Raw genomic sequence first — 19,189 nt, 5'->3', positions numbered from 1 at the left:
TTTTACTCCAGAGCATTTATCACATTGTATTGTAATTCATTGCTTCCTTATCTGTCCCACTAGATTTTATTATAAGCAGAGATCATGCCTTATTCCCCGTTGCATCCCGTTGTACCTAACATCTTGCCTACCAATACTTTTATATTGAATGGATGAATGAAAATTAGTAATTGTTTCTATAACAGCTTCTGAATCTTAAATTTCCATTAATGTTTTTATTTTACATTTCTCATTGACTTGTGGTGGTTCTGTAAGGGTAAATGAGGTAATTTCTCTAAAGTGCATGAGATCTTTGGAAAGATGTGTCATTAGGCTAAGGCTCATATACAGCTATCAAATGAAATTGTGAGCTAAAATTTATCATTTTCTTTTAGTTTCACCTACCAAAGTGTTGGCTTGGAAAAGTTGCCTCTATGGTGAATTTGAGCCAGCTGGAAAAATGTACACAATTTTACACAATGTCTGACAAATACAGGGCACATAATAAAACTTTGTGTAATGAGAGAATGAATCATTTATTAATTAGTAATGAGACAGATGCTTTACTACACTTCTAACATGTATTATAGAAAAAAAAATAGCCCATACTGAATCTTGTATGGAAATCCATTAGTTTCTTTTTGGTGTGACGAAGTGGAAAGCATTTCTCTTCAGTTCCTATTATTGGTGTATCAGTCGGCTTTTGCTGCAGTAATGAACAACCCCCCCCAAATTTCAGTGGCTCACAGAAACAATTATTTCTTACTCCCAGAGCTGTGGCTCTGCTGGGCATGACTGGGCTTACTGAATTCATTTTGGCTCTACTGTCTAGACAGGTCTTTAAATTCCTGGACAAAAGTCAAAGAAGCAGCCACTCCCTGGGATATGCTCTTCTTACAGCCAGGTGCCAAGGCTCAAAGAGGTGGGAGAACAGAGGCAAACCATGCAAATGTTGTAAAGCTTCTGCTCTAAGTCATGACCTCTGGAATTCCATTGGCTAAGGGAAGTCACATGACCAAGCTCAGAGTTACTGCAGTGGGGAAATATACTCTGCTTACAGGAAGTGTTGCCAGGCTGGAAAGGAACAAAAAATTGTGAACCAATAATACAATCCACCACACTCTGCATCCTCTGTTTGTCAAAGCCACTATTTGGCCTTTTGTAATATTAATTACTCTTTAAGGATTTTAATTTGAAGTTCCTTTTATGTAGCTTAAATAATAAGGGTAATTATAGGGACTTCGATAGGTTCTATGTAAATAGGTCTCAGAGGTAAAAGTAAATAGATTTTGGAATTTTAACTAAAGAAACATTTTAATTTTTTAAGTATTATAAATGTTTTCATAAGGGTCATGATGGTAAGTTTTTCTTTATATCTGTGGATGTCCAAGCCAGTAGAAAAGGATTTAATTAGAGATATTGGGGTATAGTAACCATAAGGACCGATTTCTTGACTAATCACGTGAAAAAGACAAGAAAGGGGCAAAAGGTCTCCCCAGTGGATAATTAAATCATTCATCTGCTTGAAAGAGGAAGGCTGGACCAGATGACAGGTTTCTGCCAATTCTCTGTTTATAGTTCTTTGAATTTTGAAATAAAGAAGCCTTTAAAGACGGATAGTATTAAAACTCTTCTTACATCAGTAAAGTGGCACTAAGAAACTTAGAAGCTGGCTTAATGCAGAAAATAAAATTAGCAAGAAAAACATAGATGAGAGGAAAATATAACTTGAGTATTCACTGTTTACTTTTGAGAGAATAAAACACCATAGTTAATTCCAATTTTAATACATTCGTCTTATACTTTCTTTCAAAAAACATTTGATAAGTAGGTACTATGTGTCAGGCATTGTGATAGGTGCTGGTTGGCTAGGAAGTTATATAATTCCTAGTTAAAATATCTGATAAATCAGCTATAAATGTCACATATCACCATCATGCCTCCTTAGAACTTTTTGCTTACCGTTTAAAAAGGACAATAGGAGTTTTAGACTATCTTTTATGATCTACACTTATGAAGATCTAAGTGCTAAAAAAAAATTACTGTCTTCCAGGTGATCACATACTTTTTCCTCAGCCATTTATTTATTTATTTAAATAAATATTCAGTGTAGGTCCTTCCCCTTCCCCAGTTTTACTGAGGTATAATTGACAAATAAAATTGTAAGCTATTTAAAGTGTACAATGTAATGATCTGATGTACATATATATTGTGAAAGGAACCCCCCTATGGAGTTAACACATCCACCACTGCTCATATTTTCCCTTTTTTTGAATGAGAACATGTAAGTTCTCTCTTAGCAAATTTCAGTTATACAACACCATGTTAACTATAGTCACCATGTTATATATAAGATCCTCAGACCTTATTCATCTTATAACTGAATGTTTGTACCCATTTACCAACCTCTCCCTATTTCACTGCACAGCCCCTGGCAACCACTTTTTACTCTATGTTCCACTTTTTCCCTTTAAGAGTCCACGTGTAAGTGACATCATGCAGTATTTGCCTGGCTTGTTTCACTTAGCATAAAATCCTCCACTTTCACCCATGGTCTTAAGCATTTCTAATTAGCTCTTGGGGTGTTTTTAAACAACTGATCATCTCTGACAGCAAATTATTGTTTTATTTGCTTTTGTGGTGGGCTTGTGAGCCAGGCAAAGAGTGGTTCAAAGGCTGCTGCATTGGTGGATGGATGTCTTTTAAGAAATGATCTCTTTGGAAAAGTCAAACAGCACAGCCTCATTATGAATGTTATTTCATCAGTGCAGCCTGCCTGAGGAGCTCAGAAATCAGTAGTTTTCTTTTTTCATGAAAGGCTGCAGCTATGATTTTTTAAAAAAACGACTAATATTTGTTACAGTAGTGCTCTGTGGCATTACTGAGTCTTAATCTGTGTGCTAGCAACGGAATGTGTTTGCTTATTTGTTACAACCGGCCAATGATAATCCTCGCTGACACTTCCGCAGCGTTTACCAAGAGCCAGGCCGGTTGAAACATTTCAGAACTGCTGACTCATATAATCCTCACACTAGGAGAGCAGGAGCTGTTTTGTAGCGCTATGTTATCCCCATTTTGCAGATGTGAAAATTGAGGCATAGAGAGGCTATGCACGAAGTATGTCATGTGCACAAAGTCACATGACAGTAAGGGCAGGGTTGGGCTTTGAACCCAGGCCGCGTAGCTCCATTTTGCTGTTTTTACAAAGCAAGTCCAGTAACCTTATTAAAACCAAAAACCGATTCCTACTCCGTTTGGTATCCTCCCCTCAGCCTTCAGCTTGATTTTCTGGCCCTTCCGGTTAGGACCATGAGTTTGTAATTGCTTCCTTTCATGGAGGTGAAGAACTTTTCCTAGACCCTGTTGTGTTTAATTGCAAAAATTCACAGTGTTTACACACACACACAGCAAAACGAATGATGACCGTTTAGTTAATCAGGAAGGGCTTGATTCGGGCCTAAAATGACCAGTCATTCTCCAAGAACAGATACAAAAAGTGCAGTGGTGAGGAGCCAGTGAGAGACGTCTCTTCCCATCCAGGGTCCGAGCACTTCGCGCAGGCACACGGGGAACGCTTTCTCTGGGAGGAGGCCCGTGGGAGCGGCGCGGCACAGCCGGGGGCGCCGCGCGTACGTGAGTCTCCGGGTTCCCCGCGTGTCTCCAGGCTCCCAGGCCCCAGCGCGTCGCTGCGCGCGCCCGGACCAGCCTCCGCCCGGGGACGGGGCGCTGCGCAGGCGTTGGTGCGCCGCTGCCTGCGACCCGGGGTCCGGGAGGAGGAGGGCGGGCGCACCCCCGCCCTGCGCTCCCCGCGCGACCTTTGGGTACCGGGAATGTCAGTCTGCCTGGGAGGGGGGGCTGCACCGGCCGGCGCAGGAGACAGGAGGAAGGGCGGCAGTGAGGGCGCGGGTTTGAGCCCTTCTAGCCCCGCGTCCTCTCACCCCCACCGCTCCCTCCCCCCGCCGCCGCCGCCCACCTGGCCGCCCCCGCTGCGGCAGCGGCGCGAGGCTTGCTTCCAGGCCTCCGGGTCGCAGCCCGCGCGGTCTGCGGAGCTTTCCTTGTGTCTGCCTTCCCCCTTCCCCCGCTTCGCCCGCCCTCCCCGGGGCCCAACGTGCTCGTTCCCTGTCACTTCGGTCGGGGCGCGCCGGTGGGTTTGGCCTGCGCCGCGGCGGCGAGGCGGGGGAGCGAGTGAGCGCGAGGGGCGGGAGCGAGTGCCTGTGTGAGTCACCGGTACCTGGAGCGCGAGCGACGCAGAGAGAGCGGCGCGGAGCCCGAGCCGGAGCCGAGCCCGAGAGCGCCGCCGTCCCCCGGCGCCAGGCCCCGCCGCGAACCCACCCGCGCCCCCGCCGCCTCCCCGCGCGCCGCGCGGCCCGCTCGCCCCGGGCCCCGCGCCGACGCCAGACCCCGGCGCCCGGCCCGCGCCGCCCTCCCGCCTGCCCGGAGGCGGTGCGGGGCTCGCCGGGGGATGTCACAGCGGCTCCTCGGAGCCCCCAGCCGTCGTCGCTTCCGCCCAGCCGCCGCCCCCGGGAACCGCGACAATGAACCCCCAGTGCGCCCGCTGCGGGAAAGTCGTGTATCCCACGGAGAAAGTCAACTGCCTGGATAAGGTGAGCGAGGAGGCGCCGGGCTGCACCTGCTCGGAGAAGTTTTGGCATCTGGGATGGAAAGAGAAGAGTGGGTCTGTGCGTGTGTGTGCGCGTCTGTGTGTCTTGGCCCCGGGTGAGGGCACGCGAAGCAAGACGCCCGCAGGAGGGCCAGAGAGCACGCTTGGCGATCGTGATGTTGGAACCGGGAGAGGTTTTTGTCGGGGTGCGGGCGGCGGCAGAGCGGCTGCGGAGGGCGCCTGGAGGTGCGCGGCCCGGGCTGGGCCCCCAGGGGCAGTTCGGCCAACCGCGCGCCTCCCACCTCCGCTGAGACCCCTCACTGCCCCGCACGCCCACCTCAGGGATCCGCCCGGATCGCCACCTCACCCCCGCCCCAGCGCCTCGCGTGAGGGCGGCGAGGTGGAGAGGCGGATAGTAATTAACATGTCGTGGGGCGGCCGCTGCCGCATTGCTAAGAATAAGCCCCGCCGGAGAGCCCGGGCTGAGCGCGGCGAGCCAGACCCACTGGGGGCTAATCCACCCGCTTGGGGAATTCCAGAGGAAGTGGCTTTAGACCGGCCCCTGCAGCCCTGCTTCCCTGCCCTTCCCGGGCGTGGATGGAGTTGAGCAGCCTGGGAGACAGACCCTGGCGCTAGCCTGAGCGACTGATAGTTGAACCCAGCCGGAGGCGGTCCCTGTGAAATTTGCGTGTGGTCATACAAATGCCTCATAAGAGCACGCCGTCATCCCTATAGCCATCCCAGACAGAGTCCGCCTTTCCCGCAATTTAGTGGAAGCTGGACAGGGATGGGGGGGCCGGGGGTACTTAACATAGTGCGCCTCCGGCCACCTCGGGTTGCCTGACTTCCGGTGAGCACATGTTTATCGAGATGTTACAAACAGTGTTGTTTAGGCACTTTGAACTGGATTCGGTTTCCTTTTGAGGCCACTTCACAGGCTCCATTTCTCCATTAACCAAGCGCAGAATTCCTCTTTGGCTGCTCATAGAAGTGTAATACGGGTAGAGCCCGCGACATTTCTTTCATCTGAGTCTGTAGGTTATGGTGGAGAGTCATTTAAAACTCCGTTTTAATAACTGTCTTCTTTGTTTACTTAACCGAAAGTCAGCAAACATCCACTGGTACCTACAGTCATTTTGTTGTAGTATTTTCAGATACGGGGACTTGTGATGCACTAAAAAAAAAAATGTCTTCTTTCTGTACCCATCCTGGAAAGAACTGGCATTGTACTATAATTTTAAATATTTATTTTTTCAGTATTGGCATAAAGGATGTTTCCATTGTGAAGTCTGCAAGATGGCTCTGAACATGAACAACTACAAAGGCTATGAAAAGAAGCCCTATTGTAATGCGTAAGTATTGTCAACATAGTGTGCCAGGTGTGGCACAGCAGCAGAATATGGAAGTGAGTGGATTTGCCTGTTCGGAAGAATTGACTTGCTGTGTCACCCAGGTGTGGCAGTGGCCAATTACCTGTTTATGCCACATACTTTGGGGCCATGTAGTTTGTTGAAGTTCATTGCATTTATGTCTTTCTACTGTGCAGGGTGATTTGTGTGTGTCTTCAACCAGAAGGTTGGTTCTTGAGGTTCACAGTGTTGCAGACTTAGGGACATTTGTTAGAAGCTGCAGAACTTACACACTGAGAACACCTGGGCTCTGAAATGCATGTCAGATAGATTGGCATTTTATTCATATGTCAGTTTCCATTTTTATCATATGTTGCCATACTGCATTTTCTGCCCGAACCTCATTGCTTAGAGAAAGAAAGGAGTCTCGCTCCTTTGGCTTTAGCTGAGACCACTCCAGAGATGCTGGAGCTTAATAAAGGGAATCAAAGAATTGAGACCTGGGTATTTCCAGCTGGTTAGTAGTAGATCTCTTGGTGGGGATTAAAGAAGGTAAGTTTTCTTTAGTAGGCTTTTCCATTGGCATGCTTCCAGCCTATAATACTAGCGATTAGGTAGCATTTATGCAGTGCTTACCATGTGCCAGGCCCTATTCTAAGCACTGTATGCATTACTGACTCATTTAATCATTACAGACCCTGTGACTTTGAGGAGTACTATTATTTTCCCCATTTGTCAGATGAAGAAATTGAGGCATTGAGAGGATAAGCCTCGGTAAGGGGCTCAGATCACTCCTAGAGCCTGCAAACTGTAAACATTGTTCGGTGCTTCCAAATGGCTACCTTGCCGCCCTCGGCATGTGTTTCTCCACTCTTTGAGCATCCCTCCACCCAGATTATTTTCAGCGGTGGGCTCTTGGCACTGACTGCTGAGCCGCCTTCTTCCTGGTTTCCTTGTGGGGGCTTCTCCAGCCTGGAGGCGGCAGAGGATCCCTCGCCTTCTGGCTGGAGCATTGCCAGAGATTCATTCTCCCTGGAGTTTTGGAAACAGGTTTATTCAGGTCTCCTGGAGATGGAGGGCCCATGGTTAATTCATGCTTCACTCATGGGAGTGAGTTTTCATAGACGGTGAATTTTTGGTAAACGAATGTAATGCGCTCATACCTCTCTGATGAATAACCTAAAAAAAAAAATCTCTTTGTATTTCCTTCGGTCCTAGCTTAGTGCTTACAGATACACCAGAAACTTTTCAAGAAATCAGAAAATGGTGGCATTGAACAGAATTCATGATTTGGATAAGTGAAGTCCACAGGTAGCCCCAAACCATTGATGTTTTCAGCTCTCCTGTATCATGCCTCTTACTAGAATAACATGAAGCAATAAGTGAGATCCCAGTGTCGTGGTCGTCTGCTTCTCTTAAAGAGAGGTGTAGTGAGCTGGTTAAAGATCAAAGGTAGGTAGCTGTCCCTAGAAGGGAAAGGGCCCTGACAACCCATAAACAGGATGATTGTTCTTCGGTTAAAGGAAAGTGAACCATTCTTCCCGTAACTCTTCTAGCCTGTGGCCTGATTCCATCAGGCTTCATGGGCCACATCAGGATTCTTTATAGCTTCACAGCCTGAAGTTTAACTGGGTTTTACCAGTGCCTTTGGGTGGTCCTGGAGGAATTGGGAGGGGAAGAGGAAAGACAGGAAAAAGAAGAGAAGACAGCAACAAATATATATGTATATGTGTATACGTATGCATAATGTGTTTATGTGTATGTATATATACACACACACATAAACATATATGTATATACACACACACACACACACAAGACACACACATATAGATAAAGCATTGAATGAGGGAGAAAAAGAGATGATAAAAATAAAAGGACAGAAAAAAGAAGTGTAACTGAAGTGGAGTCTTTGATTGCATCAGGCCACTTGAAAGTTCAATGCTTACTGCTGAGTTTCAGTTCACTCCAGTTAAAAAAGAATATCAGATTCTGCAGCAAGTCATGGACGGCTGGTTGGCCCTCTGACTTGGTAGTGAACTAGTGCCCAGAACTGTTGAGATTTGGACCCCAAAACAAAAAAACCTCTGTTTGTAGATGAGAAACATCCTGCTATGTTGTTTCATAGGTCTGAGTCTTATTTTTTAATACTTTCGTTATATCTAAAGGGAATGCTTACAGGTTTTCTCTCTAAAATTTCTTATATAATTCTAGTGCTTTGTTACTAGGTTTAAGTAGAGTTTTGGGAGTAGCATGTCAGATTTTTTTTGCTGAATGTTGAACCTGGTAGTCCACTTTATGGAGCAGAGAGACAAGGTAAGACAGAAATCCATCTTTAGTGGGTGAATGGGTAGAATCGATGGTTTAAATGTTTGATTTAGCTTTACGTTCATGTCACAGCTTGATACGCTGTCTCCCAGAAAACGAGCCTAGCAAAGTTGCAGGTTCTGTCTGCTGTAAAGGTTCCATGCTGGAAGGCCCCTATTCTCCACCCTTAGTTTTCCAAGGGCACAGGCTGGCATGTAAATTCACTGGTCAGCATGGATTACCCTTTGGGGATCCTGATGCCTCTGCTGTAAATCAGGTGGTGTGTGTCAAATCAGCTGTTCCCTGTGATCTTGGCCAGAAGGGCTGCCATAATTTCTCTGGGCCAGTGGTGGAAAATTGATTCTCTGAAGTATACTGCGACTGAAAAATGAAACATTCTGTGTCCATATAAGGTAATATTTTATCTGCCCCTAGTTTGGCTCAGGAGTGAATACACATACATGCTTATTAAATGAAAATGACTATTCTTCCCCCACTGCATCTTTTTATTATGAAAATTTTCATATACAAAATGGTTAAAAGAATAATGCAATGAACGTCTGTATATCCTCCACTGAGATGTAACTCTTATTAACATTTTGCAGTATTTGCTTCATGTTTTTATCTAGTATATGTACAGATATATTTATTATTTTTGGACCATTTGTTAGTTTCAGGCATCAAGCTGGTTTCACGCATCAAGATATTTCATTCTTAAAAAGGACTTTATGCACGTACTAAGAATAAGGATATTTTTTTAAAGAATCACAGAGCCAATATCACACTTCAGAAAGTTAACAAAAATTTCACAATAACTTCTAAAATCTGGTCCATATTCACGTCTCCCTCATTGTCCTAAGGATGTCTTTTATAGCTTGTTTTAAAAAAAATCCAGGATCCAATTAAGGTTCATACTTTACATTCAGTTGTTACGAAAATGGCAACTTCTGACTATTGGAGATTCAATATCAGTTCTTTAATTTCTGCTGTCATTTCTGTTGTTTTACATGATCTCTTAGAGCTTTCAGGAAGAGTATTTAAGTAGCATTTCTTGTAAAAATAACATGTAATTAACTTAAGAAACTTTAAAATAAATATTAAAATATGGTGAAAATATCTGAAAGCACAAGCAGACATTTAGGATTGTTTTAAGAAAGCATAAAAGCTTTTTATTTTAATTGATACCCGGGGCATTTTTTTTTAATGGAATGAAGTAGTGAGTATTTTCTTCGGTCTAAATATGTTGCTTGTTTATATTCTTGTGTGTTTAGAGAAGAAACAAGTTTCCTGTTTGACTTCATGCAAAGGAGAACATGTATAAAATATAATTTACCTCATATTTAAATTTTGATCTTTTGATAGAATGATCAAGGTATATAGTACACGCTAGATGTAAGATTAGGTATAATACACATTTAGTTCCTAATGCATCAGTGTACCCTACTAAAACATTTAAAAACAAACTGATCTACTTGAGGACATGCCATGTTTTCATAAGCCTTTACGTTTCATCAGCAGGCAGTGGATTCTTTTGCACGTTCAGGATTTTTTTCCCATCGTGGAACTTGCAAAGAAAAGAGGACTTGGCAATATTTTTATTGCTAAGAGGTGCTGGGAAAACAACACTAGCTGATTAGACAAAAAACGGCTCATATATTTGTATGGGAGTTGGTATGCCAAGTTAAACGATAAATGTATTGCTACCCACCAAGCCCCACAAAGAATATAAACCCTAAAGGCCATTTGTCAAATAAATAATTTAACTTACTGTAGGTGTCACAGTTGCATTTATTATGTGTTTGTAGAAAATACATCAGTTCTTAAAGTATTCTGAGCGGTATCATCACTTAGAAATAGCAGTGCCAGTGACTGGCCAGTTAACGGACTGTCGCCAAACATCACGTTATTTTAAGTCAGGGGAAGGATCAGTTTATGATGCAGTCGCTTCGCAGAGCCTTGCCAGTAATTTCCCCAAATCGTCACTTTTGCAGAGATTTTTTTGGGGGGGCTGAACATTTGTCCTGACCTGCTCACGTTAAATATCCCTTGTATCTGTGTCAAATGTATCTTCAGTTAGGGGGCTGAAAGAACACAAGTGTCTGTGCTGTAAATATGTTTAGTTATCCTTCCAAAGACACTTCCTTCTCAACAGATAGTTTCGCTTAACGTAATTTTGGACCAATTTAAAAATAAAGCAGCAGGAGCCATGCTCCGTGTTTACTTTCGCTCTGCCTGTGTGAGCGTTCCGTTTTGTAAATATGTGTGGACTATCTACAGCCTGGAAGATGCCGGGCAAGGTGCTCCTGGTATGAGCCACTCAGAACGGGCAGCTCTGTTCAGCCTGCCTGCCTTGAGGGGGATTGTCTAGGCCAGCCCCCCAGGAGCTCTCACTTACCATTTCTCTGTTGGTGACTCGCCACAAGTGCCTTTACTAAGGGGTACTCAGAGGACATGGAAGGAAATTAAATTTAAACCCGAGATATTTTCCACCTCATATTTCCCTTATCTCTGCTGAGGCCTCCCAAACCTGGTTCCATACCACTCCAAGGACTTGAGTTATCTCAAGGAGACTTAGGAAATTCTTGCTATTACGTTAGCTTTAATTACTTAAGAACTTTTCATGAAAGGCACAGTAGGGTGATTGGAGATTTGAAGCAAGACAGAACTGGATTCGAATCCTGGCTCCGTCACGGTCTACTGAACGAGTCTCTTGATCACTGAGCTTTGGCTTTTTCATCTGTAAAATGGGAATAGTAATGCTTAGCCCGCAGGGCCGTGTGAAGATGAATGAGACAGGGCATGCCAAGGTTCCAGCCCAGTTTCTGGCACGTAACAGACCTTCAGAAACTGAAGGTTTCAGAAATAAGAAACTGTAGTGTTCTTATTTCTTTGGCGGTACTTTTCTGAGGAGTGAAGGAAGAAAAGGAGGGTAGAAGGCAGAATAAGAAGTTCCTCAGTATCCAGGAATGATTGGTTTCAGGACCGTCCCTCGGATACCAAAATCCGAGGCTGCTCAAGTCCACGGTCGGCCCACTCCGCATCTGTGGTTCCGCATCCTCGGATTCAAGCAGCCAGGCATCGGGTTGTACTGTAGTATTTATTGAAAAAAATCCGTGCATCACAGTTCAAACCCATGTTGTTCAAGGGTCAACTATATATCAAAGAAATGACAGTCATGCCTATTAAAAGGTTTATAGCAGTATTTTTCACACCATGGGTTGCCACCCATTCGAGGGTGAAGAAGAGAGACAATATCAGAATGGGTTTGAGTAGTGGGAAGAGTATTGTTTTGGCAAATGTTCTTTTCCTAGTTATATGTGTAATGTGTGTACTGCATCATGATGTAAAACATATTTTTGCTGGAAGATATGGCCAAAAAAAGTTTGAGAAACACTAGCTTAGTTCCGTATTCTTTTTTTTTTTTTTTTTGCGGTACGCGGGCCTCTCACTGCCGTGGCCTCTCCCGTCGCGGAGCACAGGCTCCGGACGCGCAGGCTCAGCGGCCATGGCTCACGGGCCCAGCCGCTCCGCGGCATGTGGGATCCTCCCGGACCGGGGCACGAACCCGCGTCCCCTGCATCGGCAGGCGGACTCGCAACCACTGCGCCACCAGGGAAGCCCCAGTTCCGTATTCTTAACGCCCCACACATCACAGAGCATTGGAAGCCGCCAGCGTGTACAACGCTGTGCTGAAAGTCCATGAGTTCAGACAGCCACTGCTTTCACTCTCTCTGTCTGTGCCAGCCACACCCTAACCCACGCCAGCCATCCCTCAGGACTCAGCTCAGCCCTCAGAGCCCTCACCATCCTATGAAGGAACAACGAACCTACCTGTCTGCACCCTCTTCCAGTGTAGGGTGGCCCTGAGGGCATCTGTCTTGCTCACCCCGTCTCCACAGAGCCTGGCAGTCAGCGCTCAATAGAGATTAGCCATGTCAGGGAATGTGATGGTTATGCTGCAGCTCAGAGTGTGGTCCCTGCCTCCCCCCCCGGCCCCCCCAGTTCAGGATGTGGTCCAGCTGAGTTCCTTCTGAGGCTGGACATCTAGAGGAGCTGGCTTGAGAATAGGCCTTGCGGAGCCTGAATGGTGGTCTGGGGGCCGAGCTTCACCAGGTCTGAATACCAAGGGGTAAAGTCTTCCCACCAAAGGAGTAGGCTCACCTTTGCCAATCCACAGTGAATGTGGTGGGTTTTCCTGATGGTGCAGTGTTTAAGAATCCGCTTGCCAATGCAGGAGACACGGGTTCGAGCCCTGGTCCGGGAAGATCCCACGTGCCGTGGAGCAACTAAGCCCGTGTGCCACAACTACTGAGCCTGCGCTCTAGAGCCCGCGAACCACAACTGCTGAGCCTGTGTGCCACAGCTACTGAAGCCCGCATGCCTAGAACCTGTGCTCCACAACAAGAGAAGCCACCACAATGAGAAGCTTGCGCGCTGCAATGAAGAGTAGCCCCCGCTCGCCGCAACTAGAGAAAGCCTGTGTGCAGCAACAAAGACCCAACACAGCCAATAAATAAATACAAACAAAGTGAACGTGGTGGAATTTCCTTTCACTGCTTACAGGCTTGGTTTCAAAATATGATACCTTTGTAAAAGATTCTTTATGGATGCTCGTTTAGTTTGTTTTGAGTTTAATTATAATCTGTAAAATGGGATAATTTCTACCTAAGAGGAACTTTATAGAAATGAAAAGGGGGAAATATTAGTAAGCCTCAGCACATCAAATGACACCTATTAGTACCCAAATGTTAGTCCCCCCCTTATTTATAATAAATTGAAAGCTGTTGTCTCATATTTGCCCCTTAAAGAGAGGAGAAAATGTTACAGGCAACCGTTTCCATGGGATGATATTGTGATACGTAGGGTTTCTAGTTTGCGTCAGTTATAATCTGCCTTATCTGACTTCTTGGTTTACGTACTGCCTAGAAAAAATTAGACCTTTTGCACACAGATCTGATGTGGGAGGATGACAGTTGTTTTTTTGTTTTTTTGAAACTGGATGATTGAAAGTGAGGGAAGGAGACACTTTATTTGAACCAAATAAAAAGGTTCCAGTGTATATGCAAAATGATCTGATTCTCAGCTACCTAATTGAACCATTGATGACATCGAATGAATTTTAGTATCCTTTGAAATTGTAGAAGACCGTATTTACAAATCATGTCCTGAGTTCCGCCACATTTGAAAATGTTTCCGTCTCTTTATGATGATCTGTCTGTTTCAGAGTGATGTCAGATTAGAAAACATTTGGAGATGAAGCACAGCAGTATCTCCTAAATTATGGTGAGATGCAAGGTTAATGCAAGATACAGATGTGTGTCCTTAAAAGGGTATTGATTATGTGTCAGGGGCGTGTGTAAGAGTGCATTTTGGTATGTCTTCTTTAAACGTTTTCAGATGCGTGCTTTAAAGGATGAGTGGTTCCTGGGAATGTCAGGAGTGAGAGAGAAGCAGACATACCCACACACGACACCCTTGTCCTCCAGAGCTTCAGGACCCCCTCAAAGCTCCGTCTCCAGAGGAACGGGAAGTCTAATTTCTTTTCTTTTCCTTTCTGTTTCGTTCTCCTCTAGTCAGCATTGTTAGGAAGAGCTAGGCTTTTTGCAGTGTGGGAAGTGGGAGCTAGAATGATATTTATGAGCTAAGTGCCCAGAGCATTTTGAGGACTTGGTAGAAGGATGATTATTGATTCTAAAGTTCTGCTAATGAATCAAACGGTTCCACAGCCTCTCTCGTCAAACCTAGACGTAGGGCACGGACAGAACCAGAAAACAGGAAATTGTGGGAAGGACCAGGTTTGAATGGCAAGGATTGTTTATCCCAGCACTGGAAGCCCAGCATTAATTTTATCTGTGGTCAGCTGTGTGTTTTTCTCAGTGGAACACGTTGTGTTCAGCTTCTGTTTACTTTTCTACACTCTGTCGACTCATTCCCATCAAATCCTAGGAGGAACTAGAAGAAAACTTAGTTCGATGTGTGTACTTTTGAATAGCCTCAGACCTATTTGTAGACTGGTGGCCTGGTATACTTCTGCTTCAGCTCGGCAGTCTGAAAAGTCATTTAGACAGAAATCCTTGATGGGCTCCTCTGATGCTCGTTATCAGTCCAGAGCAGGCGCCGGTCAACCACACAGAGAGCGCGGAGGCGTGGAATGGCTGTGTGCAGCCTAGGGCCAGAGATGTGAGATGTGGAGTTCAATGGTTGCCCGCCAACAGTGAATTCCATCTTGAAACCTGACTTCATTATCTGTTGTTGCATCAAGAGTGTGAACTCCACCAAATTCAGGCAGCACACGGGAGCATCAAGAATAGTGCGGGACATATACACAATGGAGTATTACTCAGCCAATAAAAAGAAATGAAACTGAGTTATTTGTAGTGAGGTGGATGGACCTAGAGACTGTCATATAGAGTGAAGTAAGTCAGAAAGAGAAAAATAAATACTATATGCTAACACATATATATGGAATCTAAAAAAAAAGAAAGGTTCTGAAGAACCTGGGGCAGGACAGGAATAAAGACACAGACGTAGAGAATGGACTTGAGGATATGGGGAGGGGGAAGGGTAAGCTGGGACAAAGTGAGAGTGGCATGGACTTATATACACTACCAAATATAAAATAGATAGCTAGTGGGAAGCAGCTGCATAGCACAGGGAGCTCAGCTCGGTGCTTTGTGACCACCTAGAGGGGTGGGATAGGGAGGGTGGGAGGGAGACGCAAGAGGGAGGAGATATGGGGATATATGTTTATGTATAGCTGATTCTCTTTGTTGTAAAGCAGAAACTAACACACCATTGTAAAGCAATTAGACTCTAATAAAGGTGTTAAAAAAAAAAGGAACGGTGCAGTAAACGCACACATCAGTACAGAAAGACATATAAACAGATGTATGTGTATTCATTTATTTTCTTTATTTTTTTGGCTGCATTGGGTCTTAGTTGCAGCATGTGGGATCTTTCATTGCATTGTGGGCTTGTCATTGCAGTGTGCAGAATTCTCTCTAGTTGTGGCGGGCGGGTTTTCTCTCTCTAGGTGTGGCACACGGGCTCCAGGGCGCGTGGGCTCTGTAGTTTGCGGCATGCGGGCTCTAGTTGAGGTGGGTGAGCTCGGTGGTTGTGGCACTCGGGCTTAGTTGCCCAGCGGCATGTGAGATCTTAGTTCCCCGACCAGGGATCGAACCCGTGTCCCCTGCATTGGAAGGTGGATTCTTTATCACTGGACCACCAGTGAGGTCCCCAGATGTATTTTTGACGGTCTGTTTGGATGCCTGCCCCATCTCCTCCTGGCTGCTCTTCCGACCACCCACCCAGAGCCCTGTGTATCTCTGTCATCTTCTAGACGTCCTTGTCCTCCTTCCCCATCCCCACGTGTTCACTCCCTCTGTCCTCACCCTGCTTCCGGCTCTCATCCTGTTTGCCCAGTGATCTGACCATCATCCCCTACCTGGTCTCCCTCTTCTAGTCTTTGTCTTTGTGAATGCTTTTCCTGCCACTGCAGTTTGTCTTTTGAAACCACAGTTCTGGTCATATTATTCCCTTATGCACACACCTCTGATGGCTCCCCACTGCTTACAGAAGAAAAAAATTGGGTTTCTGATAGATACTCAGGGCTTTTCATACTTTATCCACTTCCTTTCACCCTCCTCTCCAGCCACACTGGACTGCCAGCTCTGATGCCTTCATCAGGTTTCCTAACCGAAGTCTCAGTAGCCTCACCTGTAAAATGGGTATCATAATAGACTCTGCCTCATAGGATTAAGGATTCATTGGAATGTCAAAATAATAACTTTAGCCACAGTAAGGAGGTAATAAAAGTTAGATAGGATATTCATTGTTATTAAACTTGACACAGTGACTTCACTCTTTCCTTACACTGTTCTTAAGCCATCCTATCCTCCTTTGTTTTAAAATTGCTTTCATCTTTAAGGCACACAGCCATGACAACCTTTGTGAAGCCGTTCTGAATCTCTCAGTCAATTACTGGACTCTTTCTCTGTGCGCCCATTGTAGTTTTTATATTTCAGTTATATCACTTCATCAAAAAGCCTGCCTTGTACTAGAACTGTGTTTGTCTTCCCATTCAAGGTGGTTTCCTGCTGAGATTGGACCATCGAAGTTCTTCTTAGCCTGAGGTTGGAGCTGGGTTGAGGGTGGGGAAGTCAAGTCAGCTGAGCTTTGCTTCTAAAGGGATCATTTCTGGCTTGTGTTTCAGGAATTGAGAATGGGGGTTGCAGTGCTGCAGTGCAGTTCTGACACTAACCACACCATGAGTGAAGGGTGCAGTCCCCAACAAAACAGCCCTTGTTTCAGATACCGCTGCAAGTTCAGGTGTCCCCAGGACAACCACACTTCTGACCAACTAGCTACAGATTTGGGGAGGGGGTCCCACAACCCCTTCAGATTTGACAGTTTCCTAGAACGGCTCACAGAACTCAGGAAAGTCCTATACTTAAGATTATTGTTTTATCATACAGGACATAAGGCAGGACCAGTCAAGTGAGGAGACACGTAGGACCAGGTCTGGGAGGGTCCTGGACATGGAGCTTCCCTGCCCTCACCCTGTGGAATCAGGAGGGGTCTGTCTCTCTCCCTCCCAGCACGTCCATGCAGTCACAAACCAGGAACCTCCGCCAAATCTGGAGCTTTGGTGTCCAGAGTTTTTAGTGGGGTTTCGTTGTGCAGGTGTGATGACTCTGAGATTATTCAGACTCCATCCCCTCTCCCCTCCCTAGAGGAGGTCCACTTACCTCACCGGACTCGAAGCTCCAACCCTCTAAACCCATGATTTCTGGAGTGGCCAGCCCCACCCTGAGCATCTTGTTAGTACAACTCAGTTATGGACCCTGGGGCTCATGAATATCAAAGATATTTCCAGTTACTAGGGAAATTCCAACTATTTAGAGTATGTTGCAGGAACCGGGGACTAAAGCTAGTCAAATTCATGATTATACAACAGGCTTGCTTCTCACCGTCCTCTTCAGATGTCTTGTTTGCATCGTCGAGACAGCGCCTCCCTTTCGTATCATGAACCTTCCTATCCCGTTATGACAAGAATGACCATCTAAACCCACCCTGTCTATGTTGTCAATCAGTAGAAGTTGGGTGAGACATATAAATGGTTGACAGCCTGCACACAGGAGGTGGGTGGGAGGACCTATTTATGGAAGGATCCTTGATGTAACTCTCTAGATTGCTTTTTGTTTAAATAAGCAAGTCTCCCCTGTCAGCGGATTACATTCTTGAGGGCAGGAACGGTCCCAGTCACCTTTGTACACCTTGGCACCTACCATGTGCTTGGTGAGTGTCCCCCCATAGAGCCCACTGCCCAGCAGCTCTCTTGGGGGTGCAGCGAGCACCTGTGGCTGGCCGAGCTGTACAGCTCAGCCTCAGGCATCCCTCACTGAGAGAGCAGACTCAACAGGAAGGAACAGACTTTCTTTCTGTTCCTCCACTGGTGATCCCAGTGGAGCTGGCCGTGCTTGGGCTGACAATACGCATGAACGATAGCTACCACTTCCTCTGATAAGTGAAATATTGACATTTATAGCTAGATTATGGGTCACTGACATGCAGCCAAACAAAAGATGACAAGAGCAATGTTGTCTACGGAGGGCGTAGGTAAAATCACTTCGTTACAACTGTGTTTTCCAAAAGTCTCGGGACAAACGCCTGTGTTTTAGACATCAGGCCATGTCGCCATTCACTTGCCTATCCATATATTTTTTTCCCAGAAATAAGTATGATTTATTTATTTCCTGAAACAAATGTAATCAGGGATTAATGCATTAATCCCTGAGAAATGAAAAGTCTTTACATTCTCTTCCGGAAGAATTTAATTTTCTTTAGTGACTTCCTTCAATCCTGTCTTTTCTCCCAGATTTCCAGAGCTTCAAAACCAACTCAGCAGGATCTGTGCTTCCTCCTCCTACCTTGCCCATCCCCCGTACCAGAGCGAGCGTGCGCTCTCTCTCACTGCGCTGAAGTCTTCTCTGTTGTCACTGACGTAGTTTTCTGATTTTCTTTTTTAAAAAGATAATTAATTAATTTATCGTTGGCTGTGTTGGGTCTTCGTTGCTGTGCGTGGGCCTTCTCCAGTTGCGGTGAGCGGGGGCTACTCTTCGTTGAGGTGCACAGGCTTCTCATCGTGGTCGCTTCCCCCGTTGCAGAGCACAGGCTCTAGGCGCGCGGGCCCCCGTAGTTGTGGCTCACGGGCTCAATAGTTGTGGCTCGTGGGCTCTAGAGCGCAGGCTCAGTAGTTGTGGCGCACGGGCTTAGTTGCTCTGTGGCATATGGGATCTTCCCGGACCAGGGCTTGAACCCGTGTTCCCTGCATTGGCAGGTGGATTCTTAACCACTGCGCCACCAGGGAGGTCCCTGATTTTCTTAACATTAAGTCAGATTCTATTTTAAAATGTCTAGACGCTTAAGGCACATAATAATTAAGGGTTATTCCTGTCAGGAATAGAAACACCGTATTAGAACAGTTCTTCCTCAGAGGCTGCTAAACAAGGAAAATCCTATTTAGAGGGTTTGCCTCTGTGATCTTTATCTTTTATATGGTAGTTACGTAATGTCAGGTTTAATTGGCCAGGAGTGCGGAAGCCGGTTTATTTGTGTGCCTCTTGTGTCATATGTACCCGAGGGGCTGAACGGTCAGTGAAAGTACCTATAATTTGTACATGGGGGCTGCTGGCCAGGAAGTGTCCTGTATAATGGCAGTTTGATAGATGCTGAAAGAAAAGCAGTTTGTTTTCTCTTTCTGCGGTGATGGGTATGTGAGAGCCACTGAATAAACATGTGTGGGTTGGCTTTAAAAGCACATTTATGCTGAACAGGATACAGCCGTCCTTTATTTGATAGTAAGCCTCTTAGTGCTGGCATCTTTCTCTGGTGCAGACTGGTGGGTCAGGAGAGGGTGCTACTCGGGATTTAAAAATTAATTCCCTAAGAGAAA

General features: G+C 45.6%; 1 protein-coding gene across 1 annotated transcript in view; it reads left to right on the top strand.

Moving 5' to 3' along the window:
• Nucleotides 1–3,809: 3,809 nt before the first annotated feature.
• LOC132528802 (WAS/WASL-interacting protein family member 3-like) overlaps nucleotides 3,810–19,189 on the top strand; it is a 227,781-nt gene continuing 212,401 nt past the window's right edge. Inside the window, exons 1-3 of the mRNA XM_060164897.1 lie at nucleotides 3,810–4,123; nucleotides 4,217–4,583; nucleotides 5,837–5,931. Coding sequence (XP_060020880.1) covers nucleotides 3,810–4,123; nucleotides 4,217–4,583; nucleotides 5,837–5,931 — 776 coding nt within the window. The remainder of the gene's footprint in view (nucleotides 4,124–4,216; nucleotides 4,584–5,836; nucleotides 5,932–19,189) is intronic.

This window comes from Lagenorhynchus albirostris, chromosome 1, assembly GCF_949774975.1.
Source record: "Lagenorhynchus albirostris chromosome 1, mLagAlb1.1, whole genome shotgun sequence".
Taxonomy (NCBI): Eukaryota; Metazoa; Chordata; class Mammalia; order Artiodactyla; family Delphinidae; genus Lagenorhynchus; species Lagenorhynchus albirostris.
This window is presented reverse-complemented; position numbering and strand designations above follow the sequence as displayed.